The 26,219-nt window shown below is 34.8% G+C and overlaps 1 protein-coding gene and 1 long non-coding RNA gene across 3 annotated transcripts in view; one reads left to right on the top strand and one right to left on the bottom strand.

The window, feature by feature from the left end:
- Positions 1–22,795, bottom strand: part of LOC123867447 (synaptic vesicle glycoprotein 2C-like) — a 36,951-nt gene extending 14,156 nt beyond the window's left edge. The window contains exon 1 of one of the 2 annotated variants that reach the window (XM_045909491.1): positions 22,579–22,795. In XM_045909491.1, the coding sequence (XP_045765447.1) occupies positions 22,579–22,624 (46 nt within the window). In that variant the 5' untranslated portion in view covers positions 22,625–22,795. Of the gene's footprint in view, positions 1–11,683; positions 12,154–22,578 lie in introns of those variants that run through there. The other variant, XM_045909492.1, reaches the window with a different exon arrangement.
- Positions 1,622–25,611, top strand: LOC123867472. The gene is made up of 3 exons (XR_006796426.1): positions 1,622–1,632; positions 17,662–17,814; positions 25,601–25,611. It is a non-coding gene; the product is annotated as an uncharacterized LOC123867472 (long non-coding RNA).
- The last annotated feature ends 608 nt before the right edge of the window (positions 25,612–26,219 follow it).

Genomic DNA, 26,219 nt, shown 5'->3' with positions numbered 1-26,219 from the left:
TGAATACTAACCAAGGACATATTACACAATTAATATTAGCTTGATAAGTTAAACTAGAGCCTCTGTACTGAAAAAATACATAAAATTACTAATTTTACAGTTGCCTTGTAAGAAATAACTAAAAAAATGTATTTATATCGATACTAATATTAAAAAGAGGTGAGTTTGTTTGTAGATGGTGATCTCTGGAACTACTGAAATGGTATTGAAAATTCATTCACCAGCAGAGAGCTACATTATTCCTGAGTGACACAGATTAATTTTCAAACAAGTGTAAATTAAAAATTTATAACACCCCCGACAAGTGAAGGTTACAGTAAGTAAAGAGCTGATAACTTTCAAACGACTGAACCGATTTTCTTGGATGATAGCTACGAACACTCTTGATCAAGCCACCTTTCAAAGAAAAAAACTAAATTAAAACCGGTTCATTAGTTTAGGAGCTACGATGCCACAGACAGATACACACTTCTAACTTATAACACCCCTCTTTTTGGGTCGGGGGTTAAAAAATTAGAGATCCCAACGAAAATTGTAATAAGCTAAGTTGATAAATAATATTAAAATGTTACTGATCTATATTTACTGTTCCATATTTCAGTCTTGAAGAAATTTTCTTGTATATTATAAAAGAAATAATAGAGTTCGAAACTAATAACAAATGATGTAGTTTTTCATAGTTTGTTAGTTCATTTGTTAAACGTTGCTTATTCATTAAATATATGAATAGAGACTTTGAGTTGTTATAGTCAAATGAGCGCCAATTTTTAATTTAAGAGGAAAACCTATGCGAATGACATAGACGATTTCACCTTCAAACTAGCAATTTCGACATGTCATGACCCTCTATTGACAATTAATCAAGCAGACATTTCAATCTGCGAAATTTACGCGGACTTTTAGTATTTTGACGTAGGAGGGTAAAAGATCCAGTAAATGAACGAATAAGGACTACCCTGACTTTGACCTAAAATTAAGATATATGAGAATCGTTCTATATATAATTTTTATATTTTTTTTTATCTGTGTCTATACACAGTAGGTAAAGTAAAGTAAAAGTAAAATATTCTTTATTGTACACCAACAAAACAGTAATATATAAATAACATTATAGATTTATGTACAAAAGGCGGCCTTATCGCTAAAATAGCGATCTCTTCCAGGCAACCTTAGGGTGAGGAGATAATAAAAATTAAAGCAAGTGGAAGGGGTGTACTAATAAAATAAAGTAAATAAACATAATGTATATATAAAATTTAAAACAAATAATTAAGTATATAATAATAATAATATTACAGTAAATAAGAACGGAATAAGGATAGGAATAGACGACAGATACAAGGAATAAAAAGTAAAAATAAATAAATAAACACATCAGATTGAGGATAAATAGAATAGTTTCAGTTTCGTTTTGAAAATAGACAGAGATTTAGACTGTTTGATATCCAAGGGGAGAGAGTTCCAGAGTAGTATAGCGGTAACAGTAAAAGATTTAGCATAATAGGAGGAGGAGTGTGTAGGTATTTTCAGCCGTAGATTATTTTGAGAACGAAGAGATAAGGAGTGTGTGTTACATAGGTACTCAAATCGTTCTTTAAGATAAAGAGGAGTGGAAGGATTGAAGAGTATACAGTAAAGAAGATGAAGAATGTGAGTATTCCTGCGAAGTCGTATCGGGAGCCACTTGAGCTTTCGGCGGAACTCGGAAACGTGGTCATACTTTCGTAGCCCAAATATGAACCTTATACACAGATTTTGAAGCCGCTCAAGTTTGTTCAGTTGCTCCTCAGTCAGGTTAACATAACAGGTATCAGCGTAATCTAGGATTGGTAGAAGTAGAGACTGAGCCAGCGCAACCTTAGTAGGTATGGGAAGAACATTACGTAATCTTCGGAGGGAGCCGACTGCACCAAACATCTTCCTGCTCAGCTCACTCATTTGCGGTATCCAAGATAGAGATTGGTCAAAGGTAATGCCCAGATTTTTGACTTACAAACTTTTTGACTTTTTGATTTTTGACAGTAGGTATACATTCTTAAATTATTAAAATATCAAAAACGCAAAAAAATGCGTGGTATTAATTATTATAAATTATTTTATTTAACAAAAGGATAAATTGCCAGTAAATGAACTGGGAATTTCAGTGAATGAACGAACTCTATCTAGTGCATAAACTCTCGATTCCTATTAATAAATTCTTAAGTATATTTTCGGCTTGGAATTTAAAAAAAATTGTCAGATTTTCAGTTTTTGACTTATTGTATATTTTTTTCTACATTTTGCACGATAAATCAAAAACTCTTTTACATAATAATAATAAATAAAACCTGTTTTAGAATGTATAATAGAGCCCTTTCATATGATATTATCCCCTTTGGTATAGTTATCTTAGTTTGAAAGTCACCTAAATTTTCTGGAAAACAGTCCAAATGACTACAGAGAAAATGAAACTTAACGCCCTTGTTGCATCCAAGTCGCTGGAAGTGCAACATCAGCTACTGAATGTGTTAAGTGTAGTGAGAATAATATACCGTAACACAAGTGTCTGATGTTATCAGATTTGTTCCTTTGAGCCGAGAAGCCACATGTTCTGATGCTTTTTAGACAATCTAAGATCTCTCATTAAGTGATCCAAATAATTTTGATTGAATGGTCTAAGTTGAGATGTAAAAAAGTCACTACATCGTCACTACCTTCTGAAAGTTCTTGAAATGGTAGATTAGAGGTACTGGGTTGGGGCTGAGGTACAGATTTATCACCAGAAGTCAGAATCGTTCAAATTGCAGACTGCAAGTTACAATAGAGCCGCTTGGAACAATTTTTTTGCTGTTTCTTCTGGTAATATTCACAACGCAGAAATAATAATCATCATGGTGTTTAGATGGTTCGCGCCAAATTATAAAATTTTTTTTTAGTAAAAGTAGTTAACTTTTCTTATTTGCTCATAAACGCAACGAAGAAATACAGCTTCCACATATAAAAATTGGAGTCCAGGCCTTGCTGTTAGCTGCTAATGGGTTCTCAAAGTAGCCCGAGTATGCTTGTTTTACTGGGCACAAAAGGAAAGAATGAAAGGAGCTTACCCAGTACATCTTAAAAGATCCGTTATAGATACATGCATCCTGCCATGCCTTACCTATGCCAGCCAAACATGGGCCAGACAAAGAATATAAAAAGAAATAGTGACTTGCTAAAGGGCGATGGCAAGTTGCATAAATTAAGCAAAAAATATTCAAAGTGAGAATTGAAGACATAAGAAAAAAGACAAAGCCTACAGACACCTTGAGACATGCCCTAAAACTGCAATGCAAATGGTCATATTGTATCGATTTTTACAGATGAAAGAAGGACAGGTAGGTAGACCGAAGACGCGTTGGTCTAATGCTATTGTGCAAATCGCGAGAGAAAATTAGCTTGATAGTACCAAAGACAGAGAGAAATGGGGATACCCAAGAGGGATCCATATCCAAGAAAGAAGAATACCAGAATAAATATAAAAAAATTCAAAAGAAAAATAAAACCGACTTCAAAATCACAAACACTAAAAAGTAAAAAATAATTTAAGTTATTGTGGTTTTTGAAGTCGGTTTTATTTTTCTTTTGAAAATTTTTTATTTCAAAATTTTTAGTGGCCCCACTGTACTATAATAATATGCCATGCCCAGCTAAAACCCTACTGTTTACTAAGCAATTACACTGATCGCGAGCAATTTGCTCTTATCCATTGAGGAGTTCTGTTCTCCATCTTCAAAGATATTCATCAGATCTTTACCAAATTTATATGGGACCACTTGCAAAGTATACCCTATCAAACAAAAAAAAAATCCAAATCAGTCCAGGCGTCTTTGAGTAATCGGGGAACATACATAAAAAAAAAGATACCGACGAATTCAGAACCTCTTCCTTTTTTTAAAGTCGGTTAAAAATATACTAAGCTTTACTAACATGGTGTTATACCACAGAGTAGCAAACAGAGGCAAAGCTTCTAAGAAGCGAGCAAATTTTATAACTATTTTGGTAGGGTTGGCACTGGAGGATACAATTTAATTAACAATAGTTATTTGTTCAACAAGATGGTAAAGTTTGTTTTTGTTGTGATTGCCTAGTTTAAATATCGATCTTTAAATATCGATCAATAGATCTAAATATCGATTTTGAACGAAATCAGTCAATTTAGAAAGAATTATAAATGGTGCCAACTTTTTTAAATTTTGGTTACAGTTTCCTATTTTGTGATCCCAGGGAGCTCTAAATATCGATTTTGAACGAAATCGGTCAATTAACAAAGAATTTCAAAATGGCGTCGACTTTTTTAAATTTTGGTAACAGTTTCTTATTTTGTGATCCCAGGGAGCTCTAAATATCGATTTTGAACGAAATCGGTCAATTAACAAATAATTTCAAAATGGCGTCGACTTTTTTAAATTTTGGTAACAGTTTCTTATTTCGTGATCCCAGGGAGCTCTAAATATCGATTTTGAACGAAATCGGTCAATTAACAAAGAATTTCAAAATGGCGTCGACTTTTTTAAATTTTGGTAACAGTTTCTTATTTTGTGATCCCAGGGAGCTCTAAATATCGATTTTGAACGAAATCGGTCAATTAACAAAGAATTTCAAAATGGCGTCGACTTTTTTAAATTTTGGTAACAGTTTCTTATTTTGTGATCCTAGGGATCCTCAGATATTGATTTTGAACAAAATCTATGACAGTTCAAGAAAATAGATTTTAAACACTATTTAAATTATTATCATTAACATTAAATTAAATGAAAACACGACGCGCGACGTGTACTGCAGCCCCTGAACTTGAGCACAATACCACACTCACAAACACTCGTACAAACATACAGACAAGTATATACTCACACACACTCACACACACACACATGGACGCACGCACACGCACTTTTGAACGGTTTGAACGGAACACGGTTTTGAAATTGAAATTGAAAAAAGTGTAAGAATTTGTAAGAAAATATTTAAAAAAGGTATATCAGCCGGTTTTTTATTCCAGCTCTTAATACATGTAAAAACGTCCAATCTGTTCATTTACTCGAGCCTTTACCCTAGTACCTAATTATATCGACCGCCCCATATCAAAAGAAAGTAAATGTCATTTTTCCGAAAATCGTTTTATGTCATAAGCCTAACTTTCATAGTATGTCCCGTTGTATTGTAAGGACACCCACATTAAAGTAAAATTAAAAGCTAGTAAGTCGCTTTGACCATTTTAAAACATAGTAAGTCTATGAACTGGCTAGGTTTTTATAGATTAATGCGCCTTACTAAGTTTTTAAAAGGAATTAGATTAAATAAAATAAATATCACCCATTATCTAAATACCATGTCAAAACAGTAAATACTTAATAATGCATTAAAACTTAAAAGTAAGATAGGAAAAGTCAATGACCTCTACATGTCAACTGTTAAATATGGTTTGCAAGGGAAATACTTTGCATACTTACATAATGTTTTTAGGGTTCCATATCTCAAAAGGAAACACGGGACCCTTATAGGATCACTTTGTTGTCTGTCTTTCTGTCCGTCTGTCCGTCTGTCGTGTCTGTCAAGAAAACCGATAGGGTATTTCCCGTTAACCTAGAATTATGGGCAGGTAGATAGGTCTCAACTCTCATAGCCCAAGTAAAGGAATAAATCCGAGAACAAATTTCGTGATTCTAGATCAACGGGAAGTACTGTATAGGTTTTCTTGACGGACGGACGGACAAATGGACAGACAGCAAAGTGGTCCTTTAAGAGCACCGTTTTTCATTTTGAGGTACAGAACCCTAAAAAAGAAAATGATGCACATGTAATGAATAAATGTGTTGGCCAGTCTTCACACTAAAATATTTAAACCCCTTTAATTTAAAAACTGTCATAGCCTAGTGGTTAGAACGTCCGCCTCCTAATCGAAGGTCGGGGGTTCGATCCCGGAATCACGCACTACTAACTTTTCAGTTATGTGCGTTTTAAGCAATTTAATATCACTTGCTTTAACGGCGAAGGAAAATATCGTGAGGAAACCTGCATACCTGCAAGTTTTCCATGTTCTCAAAGGTGTGTGAAGTATGCCATTCCGCATTGGACCAGAAAGAACTACGGCCTAAACTTCTTTTGAATTTAAACCACTTACTAGGTTTTGATCTGAGAAAGAAATTTGACATTAATTGACAAAATTGAGAGACCTAAGCTTGTATAAGAACACAGAAGTGTCATAATTCGTGTTCACTTTGCCTAACGTCTCTCAGAGAGCAGAGAGAGATTTAAACTGTTTCTTATAATCACTGGCCATATTTCAAATGCGAAAGTGTGTTTGTTGGTTTAATATTCAATCACGCTGCAACGGAGCAACCAGTCGACGTGGTATTTTGCATGGATACATTTAAAGACCTTGAGAGTGACATCTCTCTCCGCATCGTATTCTTTATTGCTGAGGGTTGTGACCTCTTTCCATTATTCCTACATCTAATGGTAGGTTTTCTTGGGATAATAATGCGGTGGGTTCAAAGAGCCTACGGAACTCGACTAGAAAAACGAGATTTTGACACTTAGGTTTAACGGTTATGAATTAGTTATTAATATCAGTGATAAAATTGATTAGGGCTGTCAGATAAAATGACATTTATCTCGGAAAATCAAAGAGTGTCCACGAGATTTTTTTCCAAGTTTGCGCTACTAACTACATATATTATGAAGAGGAAAGGTTTGTTTGTTTGTTATCGATAAACTCTGAAACTACTGAACTACTTGCACTAAAGACATAATCATCAACATCAACCGACAGACGTCCACAGTGAACATAGGTCTTTAATAGGGTCTTCCACATGCTACGGGTTTACGCCGCCTGAATCTTTGCGCTTGCGCTTGACGACAATCATGCTTTAAAGAAAGCAATGATGAGGTCCAAGTTGGAGCACGCTTACCTAGAAGATGCCTATTCACTCTTGGCTTGCAGGTATCTAAGGTATATATGGCAGGAAACACGGCCGCCGAAATGGCGTTCCAACCTTTAGGCTCTCCCCATTGCCCGCAGCATGAATCTGAGCTTTCTTATGAGACCCATGGTTATATTATGTACATATAATATCTCATAAGAAAGCTCTAACACACAATCCAGCTAAGTAAGTCCAATTTCGAAAAAAGCTAGCTAGCCGACAAATCTAATTCAGGCAGCCTTCGGGAACCTTCGAGATGTCTCTGTCCAAAATTCCTCAATGCTTGAAGAACAGTCTTTGAATAGTGCATATTGTCAGTGATGAAATATGGATCCGAAATATAGGTCTTTTTTTTGTACACAGGAAATGCCTGACGCATACCCCTCCGTCATGTGGGGCTTGCACCAAACTTGCACTACTACGAAATCCATTTCGGAACACGGCACCCGGAACGAGGCGCGCTATCTCCTAACATAGGTATAATACCTATTTAGAACACTTACTATCTGTCATCATAATCTATGACAACCTCCGAGTATTTACCTGGTAAAACCGTAACTTTAGAATAAAATTTAGTATATAAGCAGGCTTCATTTAGAAATGAAAAAATCCCTATTTTATTTTTCAACGATTATAAACACAACTTTCATTCAAAAATAATAAGCTTAAATTCATTTTAAATAATATTTTGCGACGAAATGACGCGCGCAGTCCGCCCGTCATGAGAGTCCAGTGGACACTGAATTCCATAGAGCGCCTGCAAGAAAATAAATAGCACAGGAAGTTTTTTGGTTAGTTTTAGATTATTTAAGAAACGAAAAACATTTAGTATAAAACTAACAGTTAAAATTGATTGCTAAACCTAAACATATCATTTTCTGGAGGTTGGCTTCAAATTATCAAGATGTTAAAGAAAACTTTTACAGAACAAGTTGCGAACAGCAATGTTTTCAACTTGGTTTTTTTTTTATTGGGATAATGTATACTAAATAAAAAGAGGCCCTTATAATCTTCACAAACTGAAGTTTTTAATTGCATGTATTTAATAGCTGTTAATGCTTTAGAAAAATAAACAATTTACTTCAAAGTACAGCATTTTTGCGATTTGTCAAATAGTAATTACCTTAAACAAAGCATGTCATTCGAGACAATTTATCTAGATATAGGTAGTTTTTAGAAATAATAGTACCTAATATTTTTCAAGAAATCACCTTATTACCTACTATATAAAATAATTACTATTAATGTTCAATTTAGTGGTTAAGATGTAAGCCTCCGATTCGGGAGGTCGGGGATATCGACCCTTCTCTAACTTTTCGTAGAAGTTAAAAGCATGAGGAAACCTGCATGCCTGAGAGTTCTCCAAAATGTTTTCAAATGTTTCCATTTGGAGAACTCTGTGAAGTCTGCCCATTTGCACTTGACCACTGCGGCGTAGCGGATAGAGATTTTGTCGTAAAATTCTTTGAAGGCAATATTGTTTCAATTACTTGGTAGGCATTGATTTTATGACCACGGTGCGCAAGGCAATCACTGGTTTATATAGCCAGAACTATGTCAATTGTATATACCAGGTTGGAATAATAAGTTGGGCCATGGGCTTAACATTGGGAAAATACTAAACCAAGTAAGAGCATGCTATAATATAACATGATGACTTATGTAGCGATATTTTGGCATGGTTGTATTTTTAACCGACTTCAAAAAGGAGGAGGTTCTCAATTCGTCGGAATCTTTTTTTTATGTATGTTTTCCCGATTACTCGAAGACGCCTGGACCGATTTGGATTTTTTTTTGTTTGAAAGGGTATACTTTCCAGGTGGTCCCATATCAATTTCGTGAAGATCTGATGAATATCTTCGGAGATGGAGAACAGAACTCCTCAATAAATAGGAGAAAATTGCTTGTGATCAGTGTAAACAGTAGGTTTTTAACTAGGCATAGCAAATTGTATTACAGTGGGGTCACTAAAAATGGTAAAATAAAAACAAAAAAAAAACCGATTCAAAAACCACAAAAACTAAGATCGAGCATAATAAGAGACTAAAAATCTAAGTGTGAAGCTCTCCCGACTTCATACATACAATTATACACGTGTAGAAACAAAAATTACTTTTTACTTTTTAGTGTTTGTGGTTTTTGAAGTCGGTTTATTTTTTTACTATGTAGGCATGCGCTTGCCTGCGATGACACCATTAAGGTGAGTGCAGCCTAAGACGAGCCTGCCCAGAAGGTGCCTATTCGCTCTTCTATTGAAGGTACCAACCAAAACTAATACTAGCGCGGAAAACGGAAGCCGGAATGCCATTCCGTATTCTAGCAGTTTGTACCTATTAAAAACAAGGAAGCGAATCGCTTCGTAATAATCCGTGGAATTTTAACTACGCAGGAGTGCACACCTTTGCGATGCCTCGCAGTCTGATAGTAAAACAGCGGGAGGGAGGAACCTAGGATTAATTATATTTATCTGAGAAAAAATATCAAGGCAACAAGTGTAAATTAAAAATTTAAGAATAACACCCCCGACAAGTGTAGGTTACAGTGACTAGAAAGAGCTGATAACTTTCAAACGGCTGAATCGATTTTCTTGGATTATAGCTAAGAACACTCGATCAAGCCACCTTTCAAACAAAAAAAACTAAATTAAAATCGGTTGATTAGTTTAGGAGCTACGATGCCACAGACAGATACACAGATTCACAGATACACAGATACACACGTCAAACTTATAACACCCCTCTTTTTGGGTCGGGGGTTAAAAACGAAATACGTACAATTAAATAACGGGTAGTTTAGCGAGACCAAGTAGCGGTCATTTAGACGCACAACGCTAATAATGAAAGATAACTAACGCAAAATACCAATCAAGCATAACTCCAAAAACGCAAAATGCCAAAATTGATATGTATGGATTTATAGCGCGAATATTTTGAGATCTCACGCCCCATTTGCTCTGTGTCAACTGTCATCTAAAAGTACGGCTCACCTTTAAATCGTACATCGTACTTAGGAACGAAACACAAAATTTTGTGTTTTAAGCTACGTGTTCTTAGGTACCAAACACAAAATTTTGTGTTTTAAGCTACGTGTTCTTTGAACATTCTCTACAATTTAAAGGTGTTTTAAAATGTTATTATACTTAATTTAGTTTAGTTAAGTTTAGTTTTTATTAATTATTAGGGTTCCATACTTCAAAAGGAAAAAGGAACCCTTATAGGATAACTTCCTTGTTTACTATCACAGCGACTAAGCATTTCGCGTATAATATACGATTTGGCGCTACTTGCTTCAACATTTCACGCATATTATGGCAGGGCGGCCTGGCATCCTGCCTACCGTTTTACGTCTTTTGACATTTTGGCATTTTGCGATTTTAGCCGTTCAAACGCACAACGCCAACGCACAAGGCTAAAATTCCCAAAAGTCCAGATCCATAAAGGTAGAATAACCGGGTCAGAAGCAAACTAAGCTGCTCCTATGTATATGTATCTATTACGTACCTATCCAGGGTTCTACGAATTTTCACACTAAGCATCTACATTCTACATGGTTTCGTAGCGGCCCTTTATATCGCCATTCACCTACTTTTCCTACCTTTTTTTATTTTCTAATCATTAGATACCCACTTAATATTAAGAAGTGCTTTTAGCTGTGTTAATCAGTCTAAAACCGTCGGAAAAGCTCTTTTATACTAAAAAATTCACCTGCTAATGGAGTGCCTATTACCTATAATATAGCCGCCTCTATTTTTTTTTATGAAAATACTTGACCATAAAATAAACTTTAATTATTTTATTAAATTACGTGTAACTTGTTTTAAGCATAGGTATACCTAGTAAGTAATACCCATATCAAGTGGATATCATATGAAAGGGCCTTTACCTGTACATTCTAAAATCAAATCAAAAAATTGATTTATCGTGCTATATGTTGGAAGAAATACCCGAGTAAGGAATCCTCGGTGCGCGAGTCTGACTCGCACTTAACCGGTTTTTTATATAAAAATCTCATTCGGGACCGATGCTACATGACTCTAATTTGTAAAGATAACATGCAGGAACTTTAGAAAAATCCTGAACATTGTCACTTGCTATGAGTGGCAGGCGTGTGCCTTCCGATTTATGTAACAAGTGAATTTTCCGCAGGTATTGTCTGTATGTTTGTGCGCGGGCAAACTTGCTGAACTTGACTTCACAGCGTACATCCATACAACAGTGCGACTGGTAATGACTAATGATTTTGCAGATTCATGAATAATAATCAGTTGGTAAACTCGCTTCTAATTAATTTACAAGTAGCTATTTGTTTTTCAATATAATGTTTAAAAAAAAAATTTAATATAAATAAGTCATAGTCGCAATTATTCGTTTCGTATGTTTCGTATACTATAAGAAGACTATATTATAAGTAGTGGCTAGGTACAAATATTAAAACTATTATACTTATTTTAATTTATTTTTCCGCATTATTCTTGGTTAAATATCAAATTAAATTTTGTGTCATTTTTAATATTTCACGATTTTCTGTCATTTGTGTCATTTTACAGATTCTTATATTAGAAAGCCGTAAAATATTTAGAGTAGCTAATCTAAATTTCTGTATTCAAATAATATTTTAGTGTAAAACGATCCTGCATTAATTTCTTCAGCATATTTTTAAGGTTTAGAATCACATTTAGAATAGAACTTGCACAAAATTACATTAGTCCTCAATTAAAAAAAAAAACTTAAGTTTAAACTCACCCATGTTTAAAAAGTATCACTTCACTATTAAAAAAAAAGTCCGGTTGAGATCAATCACGATATATCGCCTACCGGTGTTGCATCGTCTCCCGTGATAGTAATGCGCGGACGCAACGCCTCAAGGATGCCGCGTATTGCGCGCAGAGGCTTCTATGCGAATGTAGCTTCGCTATCGGCTCCTACCGAAGATTCCTTCCATACTGATAACGATAAGGTCGGTCGATCGCTCATCTCGTGTTATCTAAACGGTGACCACGATCAATCTCCTCGCATGACTTCTAGGCCGTATCTTGCGACTATACTACCTAATCCTTACGTAACTATAACAACTACGGATAAGTTCGGAAGTTAGTAGCTAATTGATGTCTGTAGTCTGTTGTTGTATTTACTTTAGTCACTTCATAAAACACTGTCTTTAATTGCTTTTGATATTATCACGTCTATTTCTGCAATCCAACTGAAGAGGCACATGTTTTTCAAGTGCTGCTAAATAGTCTAACGTAGCCTTTATATACCTTCCTTATAGTCTTTGCATTTCAAAATTTTATCACAGTATCATAATATTTACATTCGGTAGGTACTAGGTAGCTACTTTCTTTTGCTGTAATTTTTACAAACCGCAGTCAAAATTACCTACTGTGCCTTTAACATCAGGCCTCTCTCCGTCACTTACTCCATACAATCGTAGTCCCAATTTCATTTGTATATTAAGCAACCAAAGTCCATCAAATTTTGCAGACATATTCTAATATCTGTGCCTGTGGTGTTTTAGATTTTTCTAAAAATATGTAGTTTTAAAATTACAGGGGCTCAAAGATTTGTATGTGAATTTTTAAGACCGCGTAACTTTGAAACCAAATATTTTAACGAAAATCTGGAAAACCACAGGCATAGATATTAGTTCCCGGAATGTTTTTACAAAATTCCATTGAGAATGATTGGTTAGTATTCAATGAGAGACGAACTACGTTTGTATGGAGCGAGTGACGGAGAAACCCCTCTTAACACATTCTCGTATCCGTAACTATTCTGGTAGGGTATCCTGCAGCCGAAACCTCCCATTAAGAAATAATAGTACCTTCCTATAAATTAATAATGATTACCAAATGGTGCAGCTATTCTTAATCAAATTGACAATATCCCCGAAATCCTTGTAAAACATACAACACATCTCATTGAAATAACTTCACCACAAAAGGCAGCGTCCCCTAATGGTCTTAAAACATAATATTTAAAAAAATTCTCTGATGTGATTTAATATGTGCGCAATAAAAAAACCGTATTAAAATCTGGCCAGTGGTTTTTCAGTATATTGATCACGTAGGAAAAAATTGAAACACGTTACTCCTTGTTGCCTATAGCCATAAAACATCCAGCTAAGCTACATCTAGCTAAGAACCTGTCCAAAAGTTATTAGTACTTACTAACTCTTCAAAAACCGCATAAAAATCGGACTATTAGTTCTTCAGGAAAAAGTGTAAGTATGTCTATTAATATTTCACAGCCAACCCATTGAACCTTAGATCTTGACGAAAGGCATAGAGACAGCCACAGAAATATACATAGGTATACATAGCATATACAGGTGGATTTCAATACATTTCTATTCATTTCTTTTGTCTTTGACAAAAAATACTTTTTGCTGCAAAAATATTTAAGATATAAGAAATTTAATAATAATATAATAAACCGTTAGAGCAAGTGATACATAAACACTTGCTCTAACGGTGAAAAAAAAAATCGTGAGGAAACTTGGATGCCTGAGAGTTCTCCATGTTCTCAAAGGTGTGTGGGAACTTGTAAAGTGTGCCAGTGCGCACTAGGTTATGGTGGTGGACCTTAGCTCTTCTCATTCTGAGAGGAGACCTCTAAAGTAGAGTGGGCCGGCGATGGGTTGATCATGGTGAAAGTTCCCACGGGTTTTCAAAAAACAAATCCACACGGGCGTTTTTATTACAGTTTCTCACTAGCGTAAGAAATAATAATAATATCATTGTTATTGTAGAATCCCTTTTTAATCATGAAAAGTTATTATAGCCTCAAGAATAGACCTCCCTAGGGAGCGAGCTTTAAAAGCCGGGAAACATCTAATGAATACAGCGATAAGGCGATTTGTTTTCCTTGCAGAAATTGATTAATTAAAAAATATTGTACAAGTGACATTTTAATTAAATAAAATTAAAGTTTTTTCATGGAAAATAAGGATAGTTAAGTACCTAACTATAATTGACTTTTTATTATTTACGTATTTTATGAGGTAAGACATGCAAATGAAATAAATAAAGAATTTAAAGAATGTTATTTTCATTTTTAATTTCATAAAAACTCAAAAAGTTAATGTCATGTATTTTAATTTATTTAATCTGAAGTTATATTATGAAAACCTTAAGTAAGTAAGTAGTTATTATTTTATGTGTTAAAAGGGGAAAAGAATACATTCGTGATTAGATATTACTAGCTGATGCCCGCGACTTCGTTCGCGTGGATGAAGGTTTTTTAAAAATCCCGTGGGAACTGTTTGATTTTCCGGGATAAAAAGTAGCCTATGTGCTAATCCAGGGTATAATCTATCTGCATTCTAAATTTCAGCCAAATCCGTCCAGTAGTTTTTGCGTGAAGGAGTAACAAACATACACACACACACACACACACACACACATACAAACTTTCGCCTTTATAATATTAGTGTGATAATAGTATGCATTCCATTCCATCCAACCCCTATCTAAACTAAATACCTCCAGAGGCTTACTACCGCCATGACCTTTATTCGAGGTCTTTATTATTAGCCGAGTAGGTACTCATATGAAGTATTTTCATCATGAAAAAGTTTTATAATTATAGGGGTTTGAGTGTACATGCAGTCTTTAGTGTATTTAATTATTTTTGCAATACTTTCATAGCTTCATTCTCATCATCTTACTAATAAATAAAATAAATTAATAATAGTGTTAATAGATAATAAATAATTAAAGGTTAGGGCAGATTTACGGAAAAAGATTTAAATTTTTAGTTGTGTGATAAGTAAAAATACTTGCTTTATTTAGGCATTAAATACTTTAACACCCATTTACGAATAATTACTAGGGATAAAAAACAGGTTAAGTGCGAATTCAACTCGGACACGAAGGGTTACGTACCGTACCATAGTATAAGAAATAACTTTTATTTTTTGAAAATTTTATTATTTTTTGGTTTGGAGAGGTTGGTAGGGCGATGGAAGGCTTAGGGTTGTACCAAGTTCATGAGGATGCTCTTTTGAAAATATTTGTATGATTGTTTAGCTAATACTATTAGCTCATCCATACAATTATAGGTATGATAGCTCAAAGGTAGGTAGGTATAGCTAATAATATAACCCGTATACAACGTTAGTTCACAGAATGAACATGAATTCACCGAAATTCAATCATTAATTGCATGATTACATAATAGAAAGAAATACGTCTAGATTAATTGAATAGTAGCCATTGAAGACACGTCACACGATCCAGGGTCGCGCCGCGTCGGTCAAGTGCGTCTACTTACCTTGTTTAGATATGGGTAGTCTGTTAGGGCACTATAGGAAAAACATTAGCGACATATTCGCACCTTATGAAGCTTAATTGTCAATAAAGACTGGATTTTTATTTGCTTTTGTAAGTACAAGGAAAATTATTATCCATGAGAATTTTGGCTGCATTTTAGCCAAAGACAAAAGATAGCCAGGCCCTTGGTTCAATGAAAATTTTTCGAAATATAAATCCTAGTAGAGATAAGAGAGATTTAGAGCGCGTGCCACACATACTTTCGTTGTTTTATCAAAGCTGAAAGTTTCTCTGCGCATTGTCCCCAGCATAGGGATGACTGATCAGCGACCATGAAGTTTCGATCATGGTGGTTTAGGGAGATAACAGGTAATAAAGGTGTAAACATCTCACGTCAAAGTATAAAACCTAATTTTTTGTCGGTCTGGCACGCGCTGGCTCTTAGAAATATAAAAGGATGTCATCATCGCCATCATCAAGCGATAGACGTCCACGACTGTACATACTTAGGTCTCTTGTAGGGACTTCTTCTATGCATCCTAGCTGTCTTCATTTTCGCCTATGCCTACCTACCTGTTATTCTATAGATTAAAATAATTATATTTTAAACGTAGATACTTGATAATATGACAGTTGGTGTATCATTTTATATGTAGGTAGGTATACCAAAGTATGATGCTCGCGATTTCGTCCGCGTGGATTTAGGTTTTTAATACCCCGTAACAACTGATTATCCCATCAAAATAATTATCATGTCCATTTCCGGGATGCAAGCTATCCCTATATCTTTCGATGAAATCAGTTAAATATTGACCCTGTAAAGGTAACACCAGCTGTTACCTTTGTGACAGACACACACAGAGCACACTTTCACATAATGTTATTAGTACCTAAGTGTATGGACAAGATTCTGATCGCTCGTACAGATCCATCATATTGAGGAGCCCATTAGATTGGTATCGATATTGGTATGCAAAACAACTGTCACCTCGTCCTTTAGGATATGTTTCGACACACCGTGAATTTAACGAACGATGGCCTCAAGTACAAAATAAAAATAAATCTTTCGACGATCCACGCGTGTGTTTAATTCTTTGTTTTTATTTTTATCAATGCCGGATAAATTGCTTGTAATTTTATCTACAAACCTGTTGTTGCAATTTTTAATTTATAAATTGATCGCTGATTACACAACTGCTGAAAATAATTAGGCAATCCGATCTGAAATCTGTCGACAAGCATTGTTCTTTGTCAAAAAACTCCACAATATTTGACACGTTGTTTCATATTTATTAATTTCGTCTGAAAAGAATACATGGATACGAATTTCTGAGTGCGAAAAGTTGAAAATGGGAATTTGCCAAAGAATGCAGCATTTCCTGTATTTACCTATTGAAAAGAGAACTGTTTGAAAATTGTGATATAACTCGAGATTGTTAAAAAAAAAACTTTTAAAACTTGTTTGACTTTATTTCTTTGTTTGACGAAAAATTGCAACATGAAGCTTATCAACGACGACAAAATGGTCTACAAAAATATTTGCTCGAATACTATTGGGCGTAAGAAAAATATCTAAGCGATTTATATTCTAATATTTATCAGAACAAGGTACACGTTTATAAGATAGGCTTGCGCTTGACGAAGGTCATGTCTAATTAAAGCAATCATAAGGTTGGTGATTAGGTTAGTGGTTTCAAAAAGATAGACGGCAAAAATTGTATTGATTCAATAGTAAACCGTTTCTGTGAAGGTGTAAAGAAATTGGTGATAAACATGCCACGTAATATCAGAGGGTCGCCTCGGGCGCGCCTCGAATAATAAAAACCTTAAAGGAAACAAACAGATCGGACCTCGACCTCTTTGCATGTTACAACATTAAATTCCTTCGTATCTTAATCTGCAGCTTTGGGCCCTTAATCGATTATTCTGATGTGAATCTTTCAATGGATGAGTTATATGTTAATAATATATCGGCATAGGTATTTCAATGATGAGGATGATGATTCGCTAATTAACTACCAGTTATTATTCCTTTCAAGAACCCGTATTTTCCATTTTTGTACAATAAAATATAAAATTAAGGGTGCATACGCACTGTGCGGCTACCCGCATTGCGGTCAGACGTCTGAACTCCACTTGATCGCAAGCAAAAAAAAATGTATTCCTATCCGAACTGTAATACCACTGCCCACAGAACTATTCCGGTTCCTTAATAATTTTTAAATACATATCGGTTTTGCAATTTTTCATATGTATTTAAAAAATATTTAGAAGTTTCCTTGAAGTGTAGGTAAAAACACTATGTTAAAAATTATAAAAACACTTCGGTTCCTCTTCGCACTGTGCAATTTGCGGCTGCCCGCCGTTGAGTCAAGTCAGTTGTATGTGTATGTATGGATAGAGATATGTACTGGGTACAATTAGATTTCGATTAGATACGGGAAAAATCAGAATTATTGTAGAGTCAACGAGAGATTGCGTTTTCGACGTTGTTTCGTTGTCAGATATCAAAGTAATGTGTGCGAGAGGGCACACAATATTATTTTGCATGTAACTAACTGGCAGATGTCAAAAACGCAATCTCACGTTGGCTCAACAATAAATGTTTAAAAACTCATTCTTGTGCATTCAAAAAACTTATCTTCATACTTTTTGAGTTCTTCAAAAAATATTTGAAATTGCTGGCCTTCATCTCGTGCTTGCAAATATGGATGTAGCCAGTATTTCTTTCCTTTGATTTTCTTTTTAATATCATATAACGCTCGTAAATTTAATAAACTGCTGCGACTTCTTCCACGTCCATCTTTGAGATGGCATGATCTGGCAACAAGTCGCAACGGCTTCTCAATCAGATGTTGTGGTTGGGATTGTAGCCGCAAGTCCAATTCAACCGCATTTTGTGGGCAGCCGCAGACCGCAATGGGAAACCGGACAGTGCGTACGTGCCTTTTGTTAAAAGTAGTAGTATTTTATGGCTGTCGACACATTCAGATCATATTGTGTATCCATTTCTCATATGGTTTCCCGCTTCCGACAGATCGATTTTAATACCTGTTCTAGGAAATGATGTTGACATTCCATACAAACATTAAGATTCTTCGATTGAGTGCCTTAGTTTATTAATTGTCTAAGTCTAGACACAGCGTGGCCATGCCTTATTATGTTTATAATGTGCACTCAACAGCGAATCAGTTTATTATGCGATTAGGTTGTATTTACACATGAGTTAGCTTTGAGTAGCTTGGTAATATTTTTTTCCAATAAATATAGACCAGGTTCTGATATAAGCAGGTAAGTATTGGAGAATAAAAAAGGTCACCTTCTAAGATAGGAGAGGTGAAAATTGGACTACATACAAACGGCGAGAAAAATGATATCGCATTTTGACGATTCTCTTAATATGACAGTAGCACAAAGAGCAAAAAGGTATGGTGAGTCGCTCCTTAAAATTTATGCATTATACAAGTGTTATCCTTGAGGCTCAAAAATATATCTAAGTCAATAAATCTAATTAGTTTCCGCCATTGTGCCTAGATAGGTCATTAGGCATTGCTGAAAAGTCTTTGTAAATTACGTGAAAACGATCATTAATTTAATTTTTTTCATACGTTTTACACATAGGTACACCTGTGCAAAATACATTACCAGTGCTATTAGTTACATAAGTAGGTATAAGACAAGTGTGTGACGTAGACACAATGTCGAGTTAACGTCTGATGAAGCCCCAGCGATGTTTCTATATCGATCCTATTAACTCACGCTTAGCTACTTTTGAAGCCGCTATCAATAACGCAAACTGTATCATAGTTACTCGTAGATACCTAATACATTGTGCATACTATTATTTATTCAGGGGCCTTTGATGCTCGATCCACGGAAAGAAGTTAGTAGGTATAGCCCTCTCTCTGTTATGTAATCCCATACAAATGACAGAGACAAAAAATCTTAGCTAGAATGCTTGCGGCTAGCCTAACTCCTTTAGATAGTAGATTTAGACACGGAGAGCACGAAATTTAGTTATGCCCAGTAGCAAGTTGTACGAAAATTGGATAGGTGGAATCCACTTAATTAGGTAGGTACCTACCTACACTTCTTCTCAGTGGCATTAACTTTTCGAACCGTAGAGTCTAGACTCTGGGCACATCTGTGGCTCAAGTTGTTCTGATGAATTCTTAAGAAATTCATTTATTTCATTTCTTCTATTATACATACTAGTCCATTGATTTAGAGTTTGCATATATAATTTTTTAAGTATTTATAAGCATTTAAGTACTTTCGTAATTCGTTTTAAGTACTTAACTACTTACATAGTTTCAGTATTAATTTTTTTCGCTTCGGTATATAGAACATTAATTATTATTATTATATAACAGTAATAAATATTTATATAAGAAGCAGGAAGTTTATCAACCATACAATCCTTAAACAAATGAAGTAACTACCATGGCATTGTTCAGGGGTTTGGTTCTATATAAATAAGAGTAAATAAATTATAATCATTTAGAAATAATACCTAGTAAGTAATGCAATTTCGCAAAAGTAACGAGCAGTAAAATTAATGGATACGAACAATTTCGTTATATTCTTGTAGTAAAATATTTTTATGAATTATTATTTATGAAATTGCAAAAAAAAAACCAATGTATGTGTTAAAATGTTAAGTAGCTATATTTTCACGTAGACATATTATTACAAATTAATAATAATAGTTGAGTAATTGTAAAAAATAAAGTAAGTGTAGGTAGTCTTAGGGCCTGTTTCACAACTTCGAGATAAACTTTATCTAACGAATAAATTTGACTTTTTGACAGTTTTTGCATTGGAAATCTGTCGAAATGACATCGGTTAGATAGAGTTTATCTAACGGTGGTGAAATAGGCCTTTAGTCTAATTATGAATTATTTTTACTATCATAAACTTATCATAAATTAATGCAATTACCCATTTGAGATTATAATATACTTAACATAATTGTTATTATTGTTAGGTACGAGGAAGCCCTATATTTATATTTATTTGAGGAATGTCAGTAATGTAAGGGTTTGAACCTTCACAGGTACGAATATCGAAGGTAACAAGAATATTACCTGATGTTTTCCTGTTTATGAATTTGTAAAAATGTGACTCAACGTTGATCAGCCCTCCTAAAATTGGCCGAAGAAGAAGAATGTTTGAATTATGTACCCTAAACAAATTTACTATGCACCCGTTGGAACCCTAAAAATTAAGATAATAAGTAATTTAAAAAATCGGTCTAGTGCGAGTCGGACTCGCATACGAAGGGTTCCGTACCATGATACCATCGTACAAGAAATAATACCTACTTTTTGATTTTTCATGACAGCCATTTCGAATATTAGTTGTTATAGCGGCAATAGAAATACATATTCTGTGAAAATTTCAACTCTCTACCTATTACGGTTCCGGAGATACAGCCCACTAACAGACGGACGGACGGCGGCGGCGGAGGCTTAGTAATTGTTATCCTTCGGATACGGAACCCTGACAAGAAAACCTACGTATTATATAATAAAGGAAAATTGCCGAAAATTCACGAGGATAAATAAGCAGCGAGTAATCCAAACAAGCGATACCAGAGTTGCCGATAAGAGCGCTGTTATCATGTGCTGGTGAGATGTCGTTTGTCAGCTTGATTGATTCGCGAGGCCGTCGCGCAGGAGACGTGGAAATGTTCACATTCAGAAGCCACTAAGGTCACGGCGACCGTGAAAACAGTTTTACTGCCATTTTATTTGGCAGTCTGCTCTCAGTGTCTGTGACGTCACGACAGCGTTTTGGAAGACAAGGGGACAATCATAACCTTCAGCTTATGTTTTTCTACACGACAATTTTTTCTTCGAATTCATTTTTTTTTTAATTTTTAGCAAGAAAATTGTTGACTTCAGCTGCGTAAAAAAAATTAGATATGGTACAGTAGTCGTGTTTTTCATTTTCAAAAATTATAGTTTTATATTGCAAACTGCAAAGAGGATGGTAGTAAATACATATTTTCTTTAGTTATTAGCCTTCTAAATGCTGGTTTGAGAAGAAGTATAACACCTACACATGCAAATCTGCTTTTTAAAGGTACAAAAGCACATTAATTAATTTTTGTATGTAATGTTATGTAATGTAAATGTTCTTTTAATTCTCGAAACTACCACCCAAGACGAACGGACCGTAAATATGCATTATATTCTTATTTATAATGTTTTATTTATGTTTATTGTACAGATAAATAACTGGTTTTAAAAAACAAGATTGGGAAAATACCTTTAACCTTGTATATGGTATCATATCATTCATATCACATTGTATTCTTGGCCTTCATCGTACATGTGGTATTAGTAATAAAAGTTGAAACCCAATGTATAAGCTTTAAAAAGTTTTATTATATTATGATGCTTACCAGATCATTACCTAAGTTTAAGATTTAATTTTCAAAAACTTGTATAGCAATTCTGAAACTAGTATAAAAATCAGTTTGCAAATCGAATTTAAAGTAAAAACTATAGTTATATCATGTGAAGAATGAAATTTATGCATTTCGATCAATCAGCATCTTCCTACTCATTGTGGAATTATCATCGGTGCATTACAAAGAAATTTAAATCAGTGCGTCGTTTTATTTTATGTCACGAGGGTACCCAGGCTTCGTGCCGAAGACAGCCTTGTTTCCTATCACCATTGTAATTGGTACAATTCAAATTTAAACAACAAATCTACATGCAAATAAGAGGCAGTAATTTATAGCTGGCAAATAGATGTGAGCCTTATTTACTGCTGTCTATTGAAAATGCTTTAGTGGATCGGTGTGAAATTGTTATTGTCTTTGAACGTATATCCGCATAATAATTGTTACAGTTTACAGTTTACGTTGTGTCCTTCTTTCGACCTAGTTCTAGATTATTCCCGCTAAATAAGATGACCAGAAAAGTGTGCGTAGCACTACGTAGAGACTGGAGCGACGAGTCTACGAGTTCTACGACAAAACATGGCCAATGGCCATATTAATATTATTAAAAATTCGGAAATGTGTCGGTCTGCTAGCTTTTCACCGCCTATCTGTTTGATAGCTACAAAGATAGCTTGCGTCCCAGAAGGGATATATTATTTTTGGCCCGGAAAATCAAAGAGTTTTCGCGAGATTCTTGAAAAACCTAAACCCACGAGGACGAAGTCGTATCAATTTTGGTACAGAGAGAGCTTGCTTCCTGGATACTGACATTTCGCTATTTACTTTTAATCCTGGAAAATGAATTTTTAGGGTCCTGGTCTTAAATGTAATAAAAATGATTTCGCAACACACTAATCAAGTAATTGGTTAACTAAGTTATGCATATTTATATATTTAAAAGTGGTACTCACCTATGAATTGTCCAAAAATATATTTGATGTACTCGAAAACAAACATACCAACAAAGATACCAACACCGCTTGAATTTTGGTCTACACATTTTGAACTAAGTAATTCAGACGGGAAAAATCGTTAAAAGAACACGAAGATATAAATGGAATTTTAAGACACAAAAAAATAGTTTTCATTTTAGAAATACATAACTGAAATAAAATAAAATATGAAAAATCCATGAAAAATCATAATAACTACACGAATAAAATGTCACAACAATGACTTTAGACTTTGATACACTGAAATGGAAATATACATTGTACGCTGGAAGAGGTGCACCATACGAAATGACAGTTATTTCTTGTGCCTATTCGAACTGTCCTACTAGCGTACCGGGAATTACATTTTGTTTCAAATAGTCTTCGTTTTCTTTTTACCATTTGTCATTTTTTTAATAATTACATATTACATACAATAAATAAAAGCTAGCCCTATATAATTATTACTATACAAATCATGCCCGCGTGGAATGGTGCCAAAAATACTGGCTGCATTTCCACGCTGGACAGCCAGGCTGATCCGTTGCGCAAAAAATGAGCCAGCACTTCTGTCTTCGCGTTGACATTATGTTGACAGATATTTCTCATCACTAACATTTATTTCCCAGTACGATCACACGACGCTCACCGTTGCTATCAGCACCAAAATTATGAAAATCAGGTTGTTTTACAGAATAGGCAATAACAGGTCTTGTGTTAGTTATTATAAGTATTAGGTACTTGTGTTAGTAGAAGGTCAGTGTTTCTATACCTTATTTTATTTGTCATGGAATTTGACTCAATAAAAATTTGACAAGTGTAAATTAAAAATTTATAACACCCCCCGACAAGTGAAGGTTACAGTTACTAGAAAAAAGCTGATAACTTTCAAACGGCTGAACCGATTTTCTTGGATTATAGCTAAGAACACTCTCGATCAAGCCACCTTTCAAACAAAATAATTAAAATCGGTTCCTTAGTTTAGGAGCTACGATGCCACAGACAGATACACAGATACAGACGTCAAACTTATAACACCCCTCTTTTTGGGTCGGGGGTTAAAAATAAATCCTCGTTAGGTAGGTAAACAGTTTTTTTTTTAAAAGAATATTAGCCATGTTAAATGACTAATATTCCCCTTTCCTCTCCAACTAAGCGTCAGGTTTGTGCTAGGAGTAGGTATGACAATAGTGCAACGGGCGGGGTTTGAACCGTCGACCTTTCGGTTTTCAGTCTACTCCTTTACCGGTTGAGCTATTGAGGCTCTATTAATTTATTAATTTATTTATTGAGTTTGTGGAGGGAGATCACTCACCTCGACTTTTGGCAGCAATTACTTAGTGTTTCATTTTGTACGAATGTACGGAACCCTTCGTGTGCGTGTTCAACTCGCACTTGATCTGGTTTTATCCATTCTCTGAGATAGTGAAATTCACCGTTATGTAAGTGACATGCCTAATGGTCGATAAATCTAATTCAATACATGAAAGCTATACATTCACTTTGATATCTCTATGAATATATAGGTACTCGTATGATAATCATATCACCTATCGAGATGGTATTTCATGGCTGTTATATATTTAGTTCAACGAATAGGTAGGTTATCTACCTAGCTATTCATAGTTTTACGTAATTACCTAAACAAAGTTTACCGAAGCACCGTAGATACATTGTAGAATCCAGAATAGATATAACTTTAATTTACTACCAATGTTGTAAATGCGAAAGTGTGTTTGTTTGTTGGGTTGTCCTTCAATCATGTCGCAACAGAGCAACGCGACTTATCCACGGAATGACCTGGAGAGTGACGTAAGCTACTTTTTATTCGGAAAATGAAAAAGTTCCCACGGAATGTTTAAAAACTAAATTCACGCGGACGACGTCGCGGGTATTCGGTAGTTAACAGCTGTAAACCTCCTAAGACTTCACTTAATTTTATACAAAGAACCCTGGCGTTTTATTGAATAGTGCACTAAGCCGTTTGAGTAAAAGGGAAAGTATTAGTTATAGGTACCTACATAGTTTAGTGCATTTGACCCTTGTAGGCCAGGACTCCATGAAAGTTATATGTAACCAAGTTTTGATTAATGAATATTCATTATTTATCATAGTAAGTCCAAATATAATAATGAGGAAAAGCTGACTGACTGACTGACTGATCTATCAATGCACGGCTCAAACGACTGGACGGATCGGGTTGAAACTTGGCATGCAGATAGTAGACATACGCTAAGAAAGTATTTTTTTTAAATTCAACCCTAAAAGTGGCAAAAGAGGGGTTTGAAATTTGTGTAGTCCACGCGGACGAAGTCGCGAGCATAAAACGCATAAAATATTGAACTATGATTTTATGCATATATTTTATTATAGTCATACTCTCTCTATAAGTAGAAAATTGAAAAAATATTATATACTTCAATCACTTCAATGTCCTGTGATACTTACGTGATATGGATTGAATTAAGGAACCTCCTTCTTTTGGCTATAGTCATCGATGTCTATAGTACTCCTAATATGACTATTGATATTGCTTCTTCCAACAAAACATTTATTACACTAAACAAGTAAATAAGCACTAAGCAATTGTATCAGTAGATTTTCATTTGACGGCTTTACAGTGTAGGAAGGGAAGCAATAAGGGCAAACAATCAGTTTGTTTATTTAGAGCCTTCAAGAAACAATCTGTCGCCCCCGGGGATGCAATAAGTGTAATCCGCGAGGCGAGGTACACGGATCTACGGAACTAATAGAAACGTTCAATACGCTCTATTACGATGATTTTGGGATCACTTTGTTGTCTGTCTGTCTGTCCGTCTGTCGTGTCTGTCAAGAAAACCTATAGGGTACCTACTTCCCGTTCACCTAGAATCGTGAAAGGCAGGTAGTTAGGCTTTATAGCACAAATAAAGAAAAACAGAATACCACGAATTTGTGGTTTAATCACAAAATGTGTTCATGAACAATAACAATAATGAGTATTTTCAATTTTCAAAGTAAGATAACTATACCAAGTGGGGTATCATATGAAAGGGTTTTACCTGTACATTCTAAAACAGATTTTTATTTACTTTTATGCACCATAGTTTTTGATTTATCGTGCAAAATGTCGAAAAAAATACCCGAGTGCGGAGCTTTCGGTGCGCGAGTCTGACTCGCACTTGGCCGGTTTTTTTTCTCTTTTTATTCAATAACAAATTAGCCCTTGACTGCGATCTCACCGTATTAAGTGATGATACGGTCTAAAATAGAATGATATCGATCAACAGTTTACAAAAAGAGAGAAAGAGCCACTAAATGTACAAAGAGTATGCAACGAATTTCTCGGTACTGAAAAAAGCTTGCGACGTTAGCGCTAGGAGTTGGCCATAATATCGGGAGCATCAAAGAAGTGCTGATGACGTCAACAGTAGTCGACGTCATATCACTCATCACCTTTGACAAAATAAGGTACAAGATCACTCTTCAGTAAAGCCATTACTTGACAAGGCTATGTCACAGTGATAAAACACTAGATATTTACCTACCGAATAGATGTAGATTATTGAACTACGACAATCATAGCAGATTAAGAACGTTTCATGATTCATCTAGGCGGCTTATATGTTATTTTTTACCTT

Source organism: Maniola jurtina, chromosome 8, assembly GCF_905333055.1.
Source record: "Maniola jurtina chromosome 8, ilManJurt1.1, whole genome shotgun sequence".
Taxonomy (NCBI): Eukaryota; Metazoa; Arthropoda; class Insecta; order Lepidoptera; family Nymphalidae; genus Maniola; species Maniola jurtina.
The sequence above is the reverse complement of the archived record's forward strand: the minus strand, read 5'-3'. Positions and strand labels throughout refer to the sequence as shown.